At 46.1% G+C, this 19,991-nt stretch overlaps 1 protein-coding gene across 1 annotated transcript in view; it reads right to left on the bottom strand.

The window, feature by feature from the left end:
- The window catches only part of DOC2B (double C2 domain beta), a 238,253-nt gene that overhangs the window by 201,370 nt on the left and 16,892 nt on the right, over positions 1-19,991 (bottom strand). The window contains exons 5-7 of the mRNA XM_070931387.1: positions 17,398-17,584; positions 8,946-9,059; positions 7,646-7,813 (exon numbers count right to left, since the gene is read on the bottom strand). Of these exons, the coding sequence (XP_070787488.1) occupies positions 7,646-7,813; positions 8,946-9,059; positions 17,398-17,584 (469 nt within the window). The remainder of the gene's footprint in view (positions 1-7,645; positions 7,814-8,945; positions 9,060-17,397; positions 17,585-19,991) is intronic.

Genomic DNA, 19,991 nt, shown 5'->3' with positions numbered 1-19,991 from the left:
GAGAAAGGGAAAGAGGAAAGACCAAAAAAAGAGAGAAGAAGATGGGAAGATGGGAAGAGAGCAAGGAAGGAAAAATAAAGAAAGAGGGTAAGGAAGGAGAATGAAGAGGGAGGGAGGGAGGGAGGGAGGGAGGGAGGGAGGAAGGAAGGAAGGAAGGAAGGAAGGAAGGAAGGAAGGAAGGAAGGAAGGAAGGAAGGAAGGAGCCTGGTGGCTCAGCAGACTGATAGCATTGTGATTAACACCAGTTGTCTGCAATTACTGTAAGTTCGAATCTCACCAGGCTCAAGGTTGACTCAGCCTTCCATCCTTTCTAAGGTAGGTAAATTGAGGACCCAGTTTGTGGGGGCAATAAGCTGACTTTGTATAAATATACAAAAGTATGAAGGCTATTGCTTAACGCATTGTAAGCCGCCCTGAGTCTCCAGAGAAGGGGGGCATATAAATCAAATTAAAATAAATAAATAAATAAATAATGAGAGTGAGGGAGGGAGGATCTCAGGGAAGTCCTGCATAAGCACTTGGCCACTACAGGTACCCCCAACACGAGTCCGTGTCACGCCCACCATGGCCACGCCCCCCAGCCCTCCAAGGTCAAACACAACCCTGATGCGGCCCTCAATGAAATCGAGTTTGAAACCCCTGCTATAGAGGGAAGATCGAGAGCATCCTGTCGTATTGCATTACAGTCTGGTTCGGAAGCATTAACTGCTTCGGACAGGAAGGTGATGCAGAGAGTGGTGAGGACAGTAGAAAAGATTATGGGCAGTTCACTCCCTTCTTTCAAGGACACGGTACATACGAGATGCTTGAACAGAGTCCGTAGCATTGCCTGGGTAGGTGTGCTCTTGGTGGTTCCTTGATTCGATTGTCATTTATTGATTGTCTGAGTTGGCAATTCCTTCATTGGCGTAAACAGAGAACTCCACTGCCTTCTCGCACTGATGGTGTTACCTAGTTGGGTGCTGAAGAAAACAACCAAGCTCAGAGAACACCAAGGACCCTACAAATAAGAGATTGGGGGGGGGAACAACACCCGGGGGCAGATAATAAGGGCTTGATGGAGGGAGGGAGGCTCCCAAAAGTGAAGATGACATCACAACTTGCAATTGAAGTCCTACCCTTTCTGAAAATGTGCTATAACACAGCCTTGGTGGCGCAGCAGACTAAAGTGCTGTTAAGTAGCACCAGCTGCCTGCAATTACTGCGAGTTCGAATCTCACCAGGCTCAAGGTTGACTCAGCCTTGCATCCTTCCGAGGTAGGTAAAATGAGGACCCGGTTTGTGGGGGCAATAAGATGACTTTGTATAAAAAAAAAAAAACACCCCTTAAGGGGGGGCCCGAAAGCCCTACTAAGCAGGTATATACAAAAGTATGAAGGCTATTGCTTAATGCATTGTAAGCCGCCCTGAGTCTCTGGAGAAGGGCGGCATATAAATCGAACCAATCAATCAATCACATATGCAAAAATAGCAATAGCACTTAAGTCTTATATACCGCTTCACAGTGCTTTTACAGCCCTCTCTAAGGAGTTTACAGAGTCAGCATATTGCCCCCATCAATCTGGGTCCTCATTTTACCCACCTCGGAAGGATGGAAGGCTGAGTCAGGATCGAACTTCTGGCTGTGGGCAGAGTTAACCTGTAATACTGCCTTCTAACCACTGCCCACCACTATGCTTTGGTTGCCAGGGGGCTGCCCCAGTGGTGAAATCCTACCAGTTCACACTGGTTCTCGCGAACCGGTAGCGATAGAAGCTACCGGTTCCTGGTAGTAAAAAGAAGCTACCGGTTGGTCTGAACCGGTATTTCCAACAATCAGCTGTGCCGCTTGATTTATATTAGCTAGAAAGCAGGAAATCCTGCTTTCTAGCAAATCTAAATAGCGTGGCACAGCTGTTCCCCCCCCCAGCTGTTCTACTTACCTTAGAAAGTGTCCAGCATGTATTTGGATTGCACTGTGCATACACACATGCAGTATGCGTTTGTCCCGCACCGCGCATGAGTGAGCAGTAAACCGCGGAGGATTTCACCACTGGGCTGCCCTCTTGAATTTTTTTGACCTGCAAGTGGTCTTGGCAAGTAAAAGGATATACACATTTTCCCCCCATCTGGTGCAATTATAGCCAATCTCGGCTATTAAAATAAGAATAATCCTGAGAGCAAGCTCCATGTATAATAAAAATACTTTATATGAAACCGACAACATACAACACAAAGATATGCAGAAAGGAGTTTAAGAAAACTCCATTGCAACAACAGGAATTTTTTTTTAAAAAAGGCGATTCTCAGGAATCCATAATAATTAGAACAAGGTTTCTCAACCTGAGCCATTTTAAAAGGGGTGGATTTCAACTCCCAGAATTCCCTAGCCAGTATGAGGAATTCTGGGAGTTGAATGTATGGCTAACTCCAGTATCATCATCATCGTTTAACGACCCCATAATCCCTTGCGGGGTGGAGTCTGGGCAACTGAATGGAGCTTGCAGAGTGTTTTCATGGCCGGATGCCCTTCCCTGTTGCCAATGAGGAGTTTTGTTCAGCAGATATATTCTCATTGTGCCCAGAGAGAGAGAAATATCTGCCTCTACCTAGGATGGAACTCACAGCCTTCTGATTGTGAGGCGAGAGCTCCACCTCTAGGCCACCGCACCACTCCTTATGCTTTATGCTAACTCCAGTATGGCTTCCCATAATTCCCCAGTCATAACCGCAGTATGGCCAGCTGGAGAATTCTGGGAGTTGAAGTCTCTTCTTAAAGGAAAGTCAACTTTCATCAACAGAACCTAATTTATAGAAATCAAACGTAATCCAGCGGCTGAATTATTTCTGAAATCCAGATTTCGCCAATTCCAGCCCCCAACGGACCTCCCCCTTCTCTCTCTTCCTGCCAGATGTTCTAGATCCCACCAAACTCCTAGTGAGGGACATCTGCCTTTTCTTCATCCTCCCAGCCGCAGGTGTGACTGTCGCTCCATCTTCAACCTTCCCTCCTTGCATTGCAGAGGAACCCACAATGCAAAAAAAAAAAAAAATTAAAATAAATAAAAATCCACCTTGTTACACGGGATGAAAATCAGGAAGGGGTTTTGTGAGTGTGCAGATGTGAGACAGTATTATCCAGAGACCCAAATTCCGAGGTTTTTTTATCCCGGTCCTGTTGCACCCCACTGCCATTTTCAAAGAAAAAGAAAATATTTTCAGGGAACATGGAGGAATCTCAGCATCTGTGGTCTAAATCCAAGTTTTTTTCCCACACGACACCACCCTGTTTGGAAAGTCCAACTGCAAGAATTTTTAAGGCTCCTTTTTTTCGCTATTCCTGGGTGTCAAAAAGACCGATCAGCTGGCAAGCAATGAAGGCAGAGGAGCGACCGAGTGGCAGGGTGTGGTTGTCAGCCATGTGGGCAACGGTTTGCGTTCTTCCTCCGATTCCTCGGTTGAATGTCCGCCTTGAGTTCGACGCGGAAGGTGAGTAAGGATAAAGGCGGCAAGCTCTGGAGATCCGTCATCGCCAGCGACATTTTAAGACGCGTCTTCTCGCTTTTTAAGAAGAGGAAAACAGGAAAGCATGTCAGCGCACGGACAAATTTTGGGAAGAACGGCAACTGTGTTTCGGTATTGGACGGTGGCAAGAGGTTTTAGCTGGGACTTGCCCTGCAGTTCGCTTGCAAACTTTTATTGGTCCAAAATGTTGTGACCTGTTTCTTAGCTGCAGTTAAGTAGTTGCATACAGAACTTGTCAACTCGCAAAGCATCCCTGGCCTGCTCTCGAGTTGCCCCAGGCAAGGAGTGTGGGAAAACGAACTCTGCAGCTGCAGTGAGGGAGCACTTCAGTCAAAACAAAAGCACATTCCAGCCACCTCTCTATCAAGGCCATCTCCACGGTTACCCACAGTGGCCGGAGGGGAGTGATCTCTACAACTTGCAAAATTGCTTCGTGTGACTGATGACACATCTTGGGGGGGGGGGGGGAGGGGGGAAACAGGGTCAGAGCCGGGACATAAGTGGGGTCAGAGTTGGCTTCACTTGGAACGTGCCGACATGAAGCTCCTAATAAATAACTGGATTTCTTTTGAAGCTTGACTCAAGGCTCATGATTTGATTAGGGCATCGGTTGGAGCCCTGACAGCTAGTCAACTCTGACCCCACTTAATTTACGTCCCGGCTCTGACCCTGTTTCCCCCCTTCCCCCAAGATGTGTCATATTCTCCAATGAAGCAATTTCGCGGAGATCACTCCCCTCCGGCCACTGTGAGTAACCGTGGAGATGGCCTTTACAGAGAGGTGGCTGGAATGTGCTTTTGTTTTCACTGAAGTGCTCCCTCACTGCAGCTGCAAAGTTCGTTTTCCCACACTCCTTGCCTGTGGCAACTCGAGAGCAGGCCAGGGATGCTTTGCGAGTTGACAGAACTTTTGCTCCAAACCTTGATGGCTTCTCATGAGCTTCCAGAACACGTTTGGTCCAGTGGTGAAGGCACCAGGCTAGAAAATGGATGACTGTGAGTTCTAGTGCTGCTTTAGGTATGGAAGCCAGCTGGGTGACTTTGGGCCAATCACTAGGAGACAGTGAGTTCTAGTCCTGCTTTAGGTATGAAAGCTGGCTGGGTGACTTTGAGCTAATTACTGGGACACTGAGTTCTAGTCCTGCCTTAGGTATGAAAGCCGACTAGATGACTTTGGACCAATCACCAGAAGACTGTGAGTTCTAGCCCTGCCTTACGCATGAAAGTCAACTGGGTGACTTTGGACCAGTCACCAGGAGATGGTGAGTTCTAGTCCTGCCTTACGCATGAACTGGGTGACTTTGTGTCAATCACCAGGAGATGGTGAGTTCTAGTTCCACCTTAGGGCATGAAAGTCGGCTGGATGACTTTGGGCCAATCACCAGAAGACTGTGAATTCTAGTCCTGCCTTACGCATGAAAGTCAACTGGGTGACTTTGGACCAGTCACCAGGAGATGGTGAGTTCTAGTCCTGCCTTACGCATGAACTGGATGACTTTGGGCCAATCACCAGGAGACATGAATTCTAGTCCCTCCTTAGGCACGAAAGCTGACTTGAAGTCTCCTGACCAGAATTAAAACCATTTGTTAAAATCCTTCAGGTTGTGTTCCTTGTGTGAATTACTGCACAGAACCTAGCACTAGGTGCCGAGGAAAATGGTCACCCCGGGGATATCTCTGCTGTCGTTATCCTCTTGCCCAGAGCCTTTTTATATCATGCTTTTTATCTCTGTTTGCTTGAGACCATAATAAAGCTTAACATCCCTTTTAATTGATAGGAGGGCTCATGGTCTCTGGATCTACAAGAACGAGTTGCCTGGGCACCCGATCGCTGCCCCGACGCTTGGCAAAACAGTATGTTTGTGTATAAAATTTCACAAGTCAAAGCACCCATATGCTCACACCCTAGCTAAGATAGCTAGATCATTTCCAAGAAAGGATAAACCGTGGCAGGATTTTATTCCAGCCTGTCTTCAATGCACCTGCTGTGTTTTCCCAAAAATAACACCAGGTCTTGTGTTAATTTTTGCTCCGAAAGATGCATTAGGGCTTATTTTCCTGTTAGGTCTTATTTGGGGGGGGGGGAAATACGGTACTGAATGCATCCGTCTGGTTGATAATCTTAACTGGGGCTTATTTTTGGGGTAGGGCTCATATTACGAGCATCCTGAAAAAAAATCATGCTAGGGCTTATTTTCCCGTTGGGTCTTATTTTCGGGGAAATACGGTAGCCCTCAACTTACGACCACTCGTTTAGTGACAGTTAGAAGTTACAACGGCATTCAAAAAACGAGTTACGACTGTTTTTCACCCTTCTGGCCACTGCGGCATCCCCGGGGTCATGTGATCAAAATTCGAGCGCTTGAATCAAAATTTAAGGGGGGGTTAATAGAAGGGTAATTGTTTTGATTAAGTAAATTTGAGTAAATTTTTTTAAGATGGTATTAGTTGAGATAGGTGATTTAAGATTAAGAAATAAGTGGTATGGCAAAATGGAATATATAAAATTTTGTTAAAGACGATTAAAAATTGTATAAATTGATGACCGGATCAGGGCTCTGTCCCGAAAAGATGTCATTTGTCTGCTGAGAAAAATAGAAATTAAAAAAAACTTTTTGCAAAAAAAATAAAATAAAAATTTGAGCGTTTGGCAACTGGCATGCATTTATGACGGTTGCAGCATCGGGAGTCATGTGATCGTCATTTGTGACCTTCCCAGCTGGGTTCTGACACGCAACGTCAACAGGGGAAGCCAAACTCGCTTAATGACCAAAATGATTCATTCAACATGTGCAGCGATTGACTTAGAAAGCACGCAAAATGGGTCAAAACTCACCCAGCGACAGAAATGTTGGGCTCAATTGTGGTCGTAAGTCGAGGACTACCTGTAATAACCCTCTTTTCTCCCAACCAAATCAAGTCCGTGTTTTTCTCCCATCCTGTTCTGATCTAGGCTTCCTTAAAAATTAAACAGCACAAACTTAGTCCTGGTAAACCTCTTTAATTCATAAGGCTGTAAATTACTTTCATTTACAGTCCGCAAGGCTTGATAAACAGTCTTTCAGAGGAAAGTTATCAACACCCACCTATCTCGTGTGGAACACTGCCAAAGAGCTAATTTCCAGATGCAGGACAAGGCCAAACTTGGCACAGAGTCACAAACAGAACTTTCAAACCTTGAATTGGCCAGATGAACTAATTGCTTCCTGCAAAAGCTCACGTCCCGTTCGCTTCTCTTTTATGTCTTATAGGTGTCAACCTCAACGCGTCGTGGTTGTTATTCAGCTGGGCGGGGGGAGGGAAAACCCCGCTTACCAGTTGTCATATCCAGACTGCGTACCGTTGCTGATTCCACCCTGCTCGCCATTTCCGCAGTAGCCGCCGGGATGTGAAAGCCTTGGATAGGATTTCTGCCGCTAAGGGAGCCTCCATTTTAGCAGCTCCAACGCTATCACCACTGCACAGCTGAGAGGCGAACCCGGAAGTGACTACGCGGCTTCTAATATTAAAGACTATTCCTTAGTGTTTCGACGAGCTGGAGGGGCGAAGCTTTGTTTATCATACCCACAATGACGGAATGTAACTAACATTGGGGGGGGGGAGTATGGGGTGGAGTCACGGGATTAGCGGGTAGCTTTAAAAGGTGATGGGAAGCACTGCGCGGTAGCGCTGACAAAAAACCATTCTCCACGTGTGTTTGTTGGTTCGTGCTGGAGCCGAGGATAAAGATTGCTAAAACACAGATAACTTCTGGTTTGGAGTCTTATTTCACCACGGAATTCCAGAACCTGACAATGGGAGGGGCCAATCATCTCCAGGCCTTACTCCCAAGTTGACCCTGTTTCTTTAATTGTTCTTGTTTCCTGGCAGCTCTGCGCACGCGCACACTGGGAACAGGCTCCCGCTGCTCTTCTGCCTCGCTGATGTCAGTCTCCGGAGACTCCGGAGGCAGCAAAGAACTCCCAGATGGCCCTGGCCCTCTCTCTGCCTCCAATGCAGAGCCTCGTCCGAGCCTTCCCCAGAGTCCTGGACTGGCCCACGTTCCTCCCCAACCTCCTCACTGTCCGAATCTGCTGCCAGCTCTGCTGGCCACAACGCATCCCTAGCCAGGAAAAAAAGGTAATTTTCTTTGCCCTACTTACCAGGAGTGCTTCGGACAGTATCGCTATCGCCATCTTCACGGTCACTCTGGTAGCCCTCCGGGGCACTGTATCGCTCACTGCCCAGACTGCTTTGGCTTTCTGATTTGGTGCTTCCCAGAGTCCGACCGATGCTCCCGCTTGGCGACCGGGCAGCCTCGCCACTGGAAACTGCAGGAAGCAATAATAATAATAATAATAAATTTAACGTGATCTTGAGTATGAAAACTGGCCTTACTGCTGGACAGGAAGCCAGTAGGACAAAATCCCGGTGAATAAAAATATAAATTGAATAGCAATAGCATTTAGATTTATATACCGCTTTACACTGCTTTACAGCTCTCTCTAAATGGTTTACAGAGTCAGTGTATCGCCCCCAACAATCTGGATCCTTATTTTATTGACCTCAGAAAGCTGAGTCGATCTTGAGTCGATCTGCCCACTGCCAGGATCAAACTCCTGGCAGTGGGCAGAGTTAGCCTGCAATACTGGATTCTAACCACTGCGCCACTGTCCATGATGAATGAACAAATGAGTGAGTGAGCGAGCGAGCAAATGAATGAATGAATGAATGAATGAACCAAAATCCATCTCCACTATCAAAGCAAAAAAAAAACCCAGAAATTTTGGGCTCAAGGACTATATGTAATAGCTTTTCATCGTCTTCTGTAAACTCACCCAATGGATTAATTCAATAATAATAACTTTATTGTCATTGTACATGTATACACAGGATACCCATACAACGAAATTCACTTAACACCCAAAGACCAGGTCCAACACACATAACAATCCCCAAAAACACTCCCACCCACCACAATTTCCCACCCCTAAACCACCCAAACATCCACACAACAGACCAAGTAATGCTGTCCAACAGCTCACTGATGGTGGCCCTTTAGTTCATTGTTGAGTACAATTATAGCTCTGGGATAAAAACTGTTCAGAAGACGTGTGGTCTGAGTTTTAATTATTCTGTATCTTCTGCCAAAAGGCAACAGTCCAAAAAGATTGTGAGCAGGTTGGGAAGAGTTTCTGAGAACGTTATGCAACTTCCTCAAACAGCGAGATTCGAAGATGTCGTCCAAGGCTTGTAGCTGGAGCCCGATGATATTCTGGGCAGTTTTAATGATTCTCTGTAGAGCTTTTTTGTCTGCTACAGAGCTGCTGCCATACCATGCAAGAATGCCGTATGTCAGGACACTCTCAATGGTGCTGCGATAGTAGGACAGAAGTAACCGCAAGAAGTGTGAAGTCACAATTACGCCTATTTGCACATTCTCTAACAGTGGGTTTTGCTCACCGGAGTCTGCTGGGTGCTTCCTGATCTGGAAACCCTTTGATCCCACGGACAAGGACCGATCGTCAAAACTGGAGGAGCTGATCTCAGAATCGCTGTCGCTGTCGCTGGAGACAACTGCGGGAAAACAAACAAAATGGTGGAAGGTGAAGGCCGTCATTCGTCTCACTTAACAACTGCACTACTTAATGACAAAACATTTGGTCCCAATTGCTGTCATAAGATGAGGACTACCTATATACATTGAGGATATATTTACCTGACACCCATTTTTTTTTAAAAAAAAGAGAGTTATCAACTGGGGACTTATGTTGGTGTTAATAATAGTAGTTAATAGTACAGCTAGTCCTCCATTTAGAACCACAATTTCCTTTGCCCAGAGAGACAGTTATTAAGTGAGCTTTGCCCCATTTTACAACCTTGCTTGCCACAGTGGTTAAGTGAATCTCTGTGGTTGTTAAGTGAGTCACACGGTTGTTAAGTGAATCCGGCTTCCCCCGTTGACTTTACTTGTCAGAAGGTCGCAAAAGGGGATCACAGTATCCTGGGGACACTGCAACCGTCATAAATATGAGTCAGCTGCCAAGCATCTGAATTTTGATCTCGTGATCACAGGGATGCTGCAATGTTTGTAAGTGTGAAAAAACGGTCACGAGTCGCTTTTTCCAGTGCGGTTGTAACTTCAAATGGTCACTAAAAGAACTGTTGTCAGTTGAGGGACGTGACTTGAAATTTGGATGGCACAGCTACTTAAGTTATGATAAAGTTAAGACGAATGTAAATTTTAAGTACCGTATTTTTCAGACTATAAGGCGCACCAGAGTATAAGACGCACCTACCTTTTTTGGTGAGGAAAAGAAGAAAAAGAAATCTCCCTCTGCCTCTGAGCAATTTTGCCTCCTTGCAGCAAACAGCCAACAGCCTTCTTTACTTTCGTTTTCGTTTTCAGCATAGCTTGATTAGCACAAGGGGAAAAAAAAAATCTGCTCCAGCAATTTACCTCTTTGCAGGAAGCAGCAGAGCCCTGCGCAAAACAGCTGAGAGCAAAACAGCTGAGAGTCGGGAGGCCGATCCAATCAACTTGTGCTAATTAGGCTGTGCTGAAGCTGAAAGGAGCTGTTTTTTCTTGCTGTTTGCTTGCAAGGAAATTGCAAGCCTAGCCTAAATGGTTCTTAATTGGGATTTTAAATTTTATAGACTTGGGGGTTTTAAATTGGGAAGCCAATGATTTAATTCTTTTTAATTATCTTAACTTTTGTATTGTATGTATTTTAATTTTGGCTGTTCACCGCCCTGAGTCCCTTCTGGGAGAAGGGCGGTATACAAATTAAATAAATAAATTAATAAATAAAAGGAGGTAACTGCTGAGAGGCAAAGGCCAAAGAGTGGGGGCCAGTGGGTGGGCGGGGCTACATTCAGTGTATAAGATGCACCTAAATTTTCACCCCCTTTTTAGGGGGGGGAAAAGGTGCGTCTTATACTCCGAAAAATACGGTAGTGCCTTTTTAGAGGTACTTTTTGAGAATTTGGAACAGGTATAAACCAAAACCACAGAAGTTCTCTTCTTGTTGTGGCCTGTCGGCCGCCGGCCCCTCCAGCAGCCGAATCAGAGGAGGAGGAGGAGGCATCAAGGCAACTCTGAGGGCTCCGAGCGGGAAGAGGGAATGGAGCTGTCAGAGAGAGACAGAGGCAGAGCCTGGGCCGTCCGTCAGCCCTCAGATGGAGAGTCAACAGTCCCCAGGTCTGGAGGTGGCTGATGAGGAAGAGGAGGAACAGCTGGGTCCAGTGCCTGACGCATGGATGCGCAGAAGGCAGAGGAGAGGAGAGCAGTGGAAATCTATGGGCCGGTCCTCGGGACGGAAGAGCCATTGCTGCTAGCTCTGGAGATAAAATGCAGGGGGCAGAGACGAGTAGATGTGGGAGACAACTATTCGTCTTCCGGACAGACGGACTTGTTAGCCTGAGAAGGAAACTTTTTGCTGGGGCTGCCGGCGCCCCTAATAAAGGAATCTTTTGAGTTCACTTCAGAGGATTTGTCATGTCTGGGAGTTGGTCAGAACACTTCTCTTCAGGAGAAAAATGATAATTAAACCCATTTGGTTGACATATGACGAGCGATTAACATTCCTTGGAAGAGAAGCCTGTCTGAAAAATAAGGGAAAATCTCAAGGAAGGAAGGTTTTACTTGCCAATTTTTTTTACGTACGCTCAATTGCTTGGAAGATTTAAAATGGATTTTAAAAAAAAAGAATTCTGTTTTGACAGACGAAAGGAGCCGATTTTGAAAAAGACTTATGCGCCGTTGATGAACATCTTATTGCTAAAGTGCATAAATTGTTATTGACGATGAATCAGGAAGAGGAATATGTGTCCAGATTTTATGCTTAAATAAGCAGGAGGTTTTGGATATAAAGGTACAGTAGTCCTCGACTTACGACGACTATTGAGGCCAACGTTTCTGTTGCGAGACAGTTGTTGAGTGAGCTTTGCTCAATTTTACAATTTTTCTTGCCACCGTCATTAAGTGAATCACTGCAGTTCTTAGTCACACGATTGTTAAGTGAATCTGGCTTCCCCATTGACTTTGCTCATCAGAAGGTCGCAAAAGGGGATCACATGAGCCCAGGACACTGCGACCGTCATAAATACGGGTCAGTTGCCAAGCGTCTGAATTTTGATCCGCGACTATCGGGATGCTGCAACGGTTGTTAAGTGTGAATAATGCTCATAAGCCAGTTTTTTTTCAGTCGTGTTGTAATTTTTGAATGGTCACTAAAAGAACTGTTGTAAGGGGAGGTGACCAGGTGGCTCAAATGGCTCAAGACACTGAGCTTGTCGATCAGAAAGGTCGGCAGTTCGGCGGTTCGAATCCCTGGTACAGGCCTCCTGCCTGAGCAGGGGGTTGGACTAGATGACCTCCAAGGTCCCTTCCGACTCTGTTACTGAATATTCTGCTTGAAAATTGGGAAAATAGGTGGACGGACTGAAATTTACACTGAATTATTTCAATAATTTGAAAATATTTATCAAATGATGTAGAGATAGTCGTCCACTTACCGTTCGAAGTTACGACGGCACTGAAAAAATGCGACTTAGGACCGTTTTTCACACTTATGACTGTTGCAGCATCCCCATGGTCACGTGTTCAAAATTCAGACTCTTGGCAGCCGACTCATATTAACAGAGCCTTGGTGGCGCAGCAGACTAAAGTGCTGTTAAGTAGCACCAGCTGCCTGCAATTACTGCGAATCTCACCAGGCTCAAGGTTGACTCAGCCTTCCATCCTTCCGAGGTAGGTAAAATGAGGACCCGGATTGTGGGGGTAAATAAATAGATAGATAGATAGATAGATAGATAGATAGATAGATGATAGATAGATAGATAGATAGATAGATAGATAGATAGATAGATAGATAGATAGAATGAATGAATGAATGAATGAATGAATGAATGAATGAATGAATGAATAAATAAATAAATAAATAAATAAATAAATAAATAAATAAATAAATAAAGTTACGGTGTCCCGGGGTCATGTGATCCGCTTTTGACAAACCAAAGTCAACGGAGAATCCAGATTCACTTAACAACCGTGTGACTAATTTAACAACCGCAGTGATTCACTTAACAACGGTGGCCAGAACGGTCATAAAATGAGCCCAAGCTCACTTAACAGCGGTGTTGCTGAACAAAACGGAAATTTTGGGCTCAATTTGTGGTCATAAGACGAGGATGAACTGCACTGTTGGCCTTTAACCTCATTTACTCCTTTTTTACCCTCCCTTACGGTAATTTTAGATTTTGACTTTTTTATTATTTCGGAAACTTCATAGAATCCTTTTTTTAAAAAAAAAAACCACAAAACCTAGAAATCCGCAGAGGCTTTGTATTTTACCTTTTTTTTTTATTTTGGAAAGTTCATAAAAATCCCTTTAAAAAAAAACAAAAAACACCCAGAAACCTGCAGAGACTTCGCAGCTGTCACAAGCGGAGCGTGTGACTCAAACACGCATATGGTGGCTGTTAAATCAATTCCGATGTTCTTTTTTTTTTTTCTTTAAGGAGGAAAAAAAAAAAAGGAAACCACCTCCCACCCCTCATCCATCCCCCCCCCAAAAAATCTAGGAGGGTGTATTAGCACTAAACCTCATTACGTGGCTTCCCACCCACCTGTCATCTGGCATTTCTGCTTTTTTTCTTGCAAACTCAAATTGAAGGGAGAGAAGGCAAAGGTACAAGCCTCAATTTAGCTGACAAAAAAAAAAAAAAACCCCAGGGTGGCTATTTGAACTGGGAAATTGTTCCCACTTTACAAGTGGGAATCCGCACCCTCCCCTTCGGCTATTTAAGCAGCCTGCGGGGAGGAAATCTGCAGAAGGCAGCTGTTGGATGGGGAAGATGAGATTATGGAGAGGAAGAATGAAGGGCCCCCTTGCCAATCTAACTGCCTTCCTATCATCTAATTTTGAGCTAAACTTAGTTGGCAGGCTGTCCCCCCCACCCCACCCCAAAGGGACCTCTGGCTAGGAAATGTGTAAAACAGGGAATTGCTTAGAACAACGTATATCAGGGCTGAAAGGGACTTTGGAGATCTTCTAGTCCAACCCCCTGTTCAAGCAAGAGACCTAATACCATTCTGGACATTCCAAATTCCCCAGCCGGCATGCTTTAAGAGGGGTGGACTTCCACTCCCAGAATTCCCCAGCCAGCATGCTTTAAGATGGATGGACTTCCACTCCCAGGATCCCCCAGCCAGCATGCTTTAAGATGGGTGGACTTCCACTCCCAGAATTCCCCAGCCAGCATGCTTTAAGATGGGTGGACTTCCACTCCCAGAATTCCCCAGCCGTCATGCTTTAAGATGGGTGGACTTCCACTCCCAGAATTCCCCAGCCAGCCATGCTTTAAGATGGGTGGACTTCCACTCCCAGAATTCCCCAGCCAGCATGCTTTAAGATGGGTGGACTTCCACTCCCAGAATTCCCCAGCCAGCATGCTTTAAGATGGATGGACTTCCACTCCCAGGATCCCCCAGCCAGCCATGCTTTAAGATGGGTGGACTTCCACTCCCAGAATTCCCCAGCCAGCCATGCTTTAAGATGGGTGGACTTCCACTCCCAGAATTCCCCAGCCAGCATGCTTTAAGATGGGTGGACTTCCACTCCCAGAATTCCCCAGCCGTCATGCTTTAAGATGGGTGGACTTCCACTCCCAGAATTCCCCAGCCAGCCATGCTTTAAGATGGGTGGACTTCCACTCCCAGAATTCCCCAGCCAGCATGCTTTAAGATGGGTGGACTTCCACTCCCAGAATTCCCCAGCCAGCATGCTTTAAGATGGGTGAAGTTCAACTCCCAGAATTCCCGTTAGCCTGCTTTAAGAGGGATTAATTTCCACTCCCAGAATTCCCCAGCCAGCATGCTTTAAGAGGGGTGGACTTCAACTCCCAGAATTCCCCAGCCGTCATGCTTTAAGATGGGTGGACTTCCACTCCCAGAATTCCCCAGCCAGCCATGCTTTAAGATGGGTGGACTTCCACTCCCAGAATTCCCCAGCCAGCCATGCTTTAAGAGGGGTGGACTTCCCCTCCCAGAATTCCCCAGCCAGCATGCTTTAAGATGGGTGAAGTTCAACTCCCAGAATTCCCGTTAGCCTGCTTTAAGAGGGATTAATTTCCACTCCCAGAATTCCCCAGCCAGCATGCTTTAAGAGGGGTGGACTTCAACTCCCAGAATTCCCCAGCCGTCATGCTTTAAGATGGGTGGACTTCCACTCCCAGAATTCCCCAGCCAGCCATGCTTTAAGATGGGTGGACTTCCACTCCCAGAATTCCCCAGCCAGCCATGCTTTAAGAGGGGTGGACTTCCCCTCCCAGAATTCCCCAGCCAGCATGCTTTAAGATGGGTGAAGTTCAACTCCCAGAATTCCCGTTAGCCTGCTTTAAGAGGGATTAATTTCCACTCCCAGAATTCCCCAGCCAGCATGCTTTAAGAGGGGTGGACTTCAACTCCCAGAATTCCCCAGCCGTCATGCTTTAAGATGGGTGGACTTCCACTCCCAGAATTCCCCAGCCAGCCATGCTTTAAGATGGGTGGACTTCCACTCCCAGAATTCCCCAGCCAGCCATGCTTTAAGAGGGGTGGACTTCCCCTCCCAGAATTCCCCAGCCAGCATGCTTTAAGATGGGTGAAGTTCAACTCCCAGAATTCCCGTTAGCCTGCTTTAAGAGGGATTAATTTCCACTCCCAGAATTCCCCAGCCAGCATGCTTTAAGAGGGGTGGACTTCAACTCCCAGAATTCCCCAGCCGTCATGCTTTAAGATGGGTGGACTTCCACTCCCAGAATTCCCCAGCCAGCCATGCTTTAAGATGGGTGGACTTCCACTCCCAGAATTCCCCAGCCAGCCATGCTTTAAGAGGGGTGGACTTCCCCTCCCAGAATTCCCCAGCCAGCATGCTTTAAGATGGGTGAAGTTCAACTCCCAGAATTCCCGTTAGCCTGCTTTAAGAGGGATTAATTTCCACTCCCAGAATTCCCCAGCCAGCATGCTTTAAGAGGGGTGGACTTCAACTCCCAGAATTCCCCAGCCGTCATGCTTTAAGATGGGTGGACTTCCACTCCCAGAATTCCCCAGCCAGCCATGCTTTAAGATGGGTGGACTTCCACTCCCAGAATTCCCCAGCCAGCCATGCTTTAAGATAGTTGGACTTCCACTCCCAGAATTCCCCAGCCAGCATGCTTTAAGATGGGTGGACTTCCACTCCCAGAATTCCCCAGCCAGCATGCTTTAAGATGGGTGGACTTCCACTCCCAGAATTCCCCAGCCAGCCATGCTTTAAGATAGTTGGACTTCCACTCCCAGAATTCCCCAGCCAGCATGCTTTAAGAGGGGTGGACTTCCACTCCCAGAATCCCCCAGGCAGCATGCTTTAAGAGGGGTGGACTTCCACTCCCAGAATCCCCCATCCAGCATGCTTTAAGAGGGGTGGACTTCCACTCCCAGAATTCCCCAGCCAGCCTGCTTTAAGAGGGATTAATTTCCACTCCCAGAATTCCCCAGCTAGCATTCTTTAAGAGGGGTGGACTTCAACTCCCAGAATTCCCCAGCCGTCATGCTTTAAGATGGGTGGACTTCCACTCCCAGAATTCCCCAGCCAGCATGCTTTAAGAGGGATTAATTTCCACTCCCAGAATCCCCCATCCAGCATGCTTTAAGAGGGGTGGACTTCAACTCCCAGAATTCCCCAGCCGTCATGCTTTAAGATGGGTGGACTTCCACTCCCAGAATTCCCCAGCCAGCATGCTTTAAGATGGGTGGACTTCAACTCCCAGAATTCCCCAGCCGTCATGCTTTAAGATGGGTGGACTTCCACTCCCAGAATTCCCCAGCCAGCATGCTTTAAGATGGGTGGACTTCAACTCCCAGAATTCCCCAGCCAGCATGCTTTAAGATGGGTGGACTTCAACTCCCAGGATTCCCCAGCCAGCATGCTTTAAGAGGGGTGGACTTCAACTCCCAGAATTCCCCAGCTAGCATGCTTTAAGATGGGGGAATTTCAACTCCCAGAATTTCCCATCCAACCTGCTTTAAGATAGTTGGACTTCCACTCCCAGAATTCCCCCAGTCAGCCATGCTTTAAGAGGGGTGGACTTCCACTCCCAGAATTCCCCCAGCCAGCATGCTTTAAGAGGGGTGGACTTCAACTCCCAGAATTCCCCAGCTAGCATGCTTTAAGATGGGGGAATTTCAACTCCCAGAATTTCCCATCCAACCTGCTTTAAGATAGTTGGACTTCCACTCCCAGAATTCCCCAGCCAGCATGCTTTAAGATGGGTGGACTTCAACTCCCAGAATCCCCCAGCCAGCATGCTTTAAGATGGGTGGACTTCAACTCCCAGGATTCCCCAGCCAGCATGCTTTAAGAGGGGTGGACTTCAACTCCCAGAATTCCCCAGCTAGCATGCTTTAAGATGGGGGAATTTCAACTCCCAGAATTTCCCATCCAACCTGCTTTAAGATAGTTGGACTTCCACTCCCAGAATTCCCCCAGTCAGCCATGCTTTAAGAGGGGTGGACTTCCACTCCCAGAATTCCCCCAGCCAGCATGCTTTAAGAGGGGTGGACTTCAACTCCCAGAATTCCCCAGCTAGCATGCTTTAAGATGGGGGAATTTCAACTCCCAGAATTTCCCATCCAACCTGCTTTAAGATAGTTGGACTTCCACTCCCAGAATTCCCCAGCCAGCATGCTTTAAGAGGGGTGGACTTCCACTCCCAGAATTCCCCCAGCCAGCATGCTTTAAGACGGGTGGACTTCAACTTCCAGAATTCCCCTGCTACCATGCTGGCTGGAGAATTCTGGGAGTTGAAGTCCACCCATCTTAACATTGCTGAAGTTGAGCTTCTGTTTTCCAAGTTCCCCATGTCTCTCATGGGGGGTGGGGGGAGTGCTAACCTTTTCCTCTGGCCCAGGTATAGGTGTGATCCGTCCTGCTACCCCGGAGCTCCAGCGATGACGGTTCTGGGCGAGGAGGAGGGGGCCGAAGGTGGATTTCCTTGGCTTTTTTGCCGCTGGTCTCTTTTAATGGCAGGATGCATTTGGGGAGGCCTTTGAAGAACCAGGCTCCGGATCGCTTCCAGACCTAAAGACGACATTTAAAAACATAAATTAAAAAAAGAGGGGTTCAATTATTCGGATTGCTCCTTTATTTTTATTCATTTTTTCACTTTATTTAATATTCATTTTATATTCATTCGCTTTCAGGCTTGCAAAATTAATGTCAGCCTTCCCACACAGAGCCAACGTAAGAAGATGAGATCATTGACTTCATTGTTAAAGCTACGTTCGTGGAATCTTGCAAAACCGATTGTCCGTATAGGTGAATCAGGGTAAAATTATGGAAAATAAACTTCTTTGTAGCCGCATTCCCAAAGCATTTCATAATAATGATTAATATTGTTCCTTTTTAAAAAAAAAATATTTTTTATTTATACATTTTTAAAATACATAGATGCTTAATAAACAAGTGCATTGTCTGGATCTATTTGTTTATACAAAATATTAATAAACTAGTAGTAAAAATAATAATTGTAAGATCATCCATAATTAAAATGCTACAATTTACTTAATATAGTAAAAAATGTTTTACTTCATTTGCTTGTATGTTTCAATAATCTTTTATCCTCTAAGTTCTACCTCTTTTATCCAACCATTGATAAAACATATCCCATTTTTAAAAAATATTCTGTTTCTTCCTTATCTTTTATTATTAATGTCAGTCTATTCATCTCTGCACAATCTACCAGGTTTCCCCGAAAATAAGACCGGGTCTTATATTAATTTTTGCTCAAAAAGATGCATTAGGGTTTATTTTCTGGTTAGGTCTTATTTTGAGGGGAAATACGGTACTAAATGTACCCATCTGACTGACAATCTTAACTGGGGTTTATTTTGGGGGTTTATTTTTATATTACGAGCATTCTGAAAAATCATGCTAGACTTATTTTCCGGTTGGGTCTTATTTTCAGGGAAACAGGGTAATATTTTTCTAATTATACTTTCATTTGTAGGTATATCCTCAATATTGTTCCGAAAACACCTATGAAAAAAACAACCCAATTCCAAACAATTGGATGGGTGTTGTTTGTGAACCTCTGTTGTGGTTATTATTTAAAATTTATTTTAATCTCCCCCAGGCTCGGCGGCTATAAAAATTTAAAATAAACAATAATTCCAAATAGCGACCTTGAATTTGGGAGGTTGGGCAGAAAAAAAGAGACCCCGATAGTCGTTTGCAGTTTGTGCACATGTGTGAAAAAACCTGGGGCAGAGATGGGTTTCAGCAGGTTCTAACCAGTTCTGGAAAACCGGTAGCGGAAATTTTGAGTAGTTCGGACTTCGGAGAACCGGTAGTAAAAGTTCTGACTGGCCCAGCCCCCATCTATTCTCTGCCTGCCAAATCCCAGCTGATCGGGAGGAAATGGGGATTTTACAGTATCCTTCCGCTGGAGTGGGGAGGGAATGGAGATTTTGCAGTATCCTTCCCTCTGAAGTGGGTAGGGAATGGAGATTTTGCAGTATCCTTCCCCTGGAGTGGGGAGGGAATGGGGATTTTACAGTATCCTTCTCCTGGAGTGGGGAGGGAATGGGGACTTTGAAGTATCCTTCCCCTGGAGTGGGGAGGGAATGGGGATTTTGCAGTATCCTTTCCCTGGAGTGGGGAGGAAATGGTGATTTTACAGTATCCTTCCCCTGGAGTGGGGAAGGAATGGGGATTTTGCAGTATCCTTCTCCTAGAGTGGGGAGGGAATGGAGATTTTGCAGTATCCTTCCCCTGGAGTGGGGAGGGAATGGAGATTTTGCAGTATCCTTCCCCTGGAGTGGGGAGGAAATGGGGATTTTACAGTATCCTTCCCCTGGAGTGGGGAGGGAATGGGGATTTTGCAGTATCCTTTCCCTGGAGTGGGGAGGGAGTGGGGATTTTACAGTATCCTTAATGACCGTGTTGCTCACTTAACAACCGCAGCGATTCACTTAGCAACTGTAGCATGAAAAGACGTAAAATGGGGCAAAGCCAGGGGTGAAATTCGACCGGTTTGTACGAACACGCCCACCCAGTCACCACTCACCCCTTCCGGCCACTCGACCCATTCACCGATAAATGCTGCAGCAGAGAGAATCCGAACTTTTTTTCCTCCATTCACAGCGGAGCTGCTGCAGCCTGCCCCTTTAAGGTAGTCCCCGGGAGGGAGGGGGGCCAGGAGGGGACCATAAAGGCAGCAGCAGCTCCTCTGTGAATGGAGGGAGAAAAGTTCGATTTTCTTGTGACCTAGGCTCACTTAGTCATTACAAGACACAATTAGTCTCAAACAAACCTATTTTATTACAACAGCTGAGAATTACTTCATTCCCAGTTTAGTCCAAATTAATTGCAAAACAAGTTCTTCAGAAAAAATCCTTCAGGCTTATCACAAACCTTTATCTTTTTTGGCACCCTACCAAAGGCCTTTCTTGGCAAAGCCCCATGAAGTTCAGAAACAAGAGATGCC

Source organism: Pituophis catenifer, unplaced genomic scaffold (genome assembly GCF_029215685.1).
Source record: "Pituophis catenifer annectens isolate HBS135680 unplaced genomic scaffold, rPitCat1.0.hap2 SCAF_1, whole genome shotgun sequence".
Lineage (NCBI taxonomy): Eukaryota > Metazoa > Chordata > Lepidosauria > Squamata > Colubridae > Pituophis > Pituophis catenifer.
Note: the sequence above shows the minus strand (reverse complement) of the source record. Positions and strands in the feature narration are given on the sequence as shown.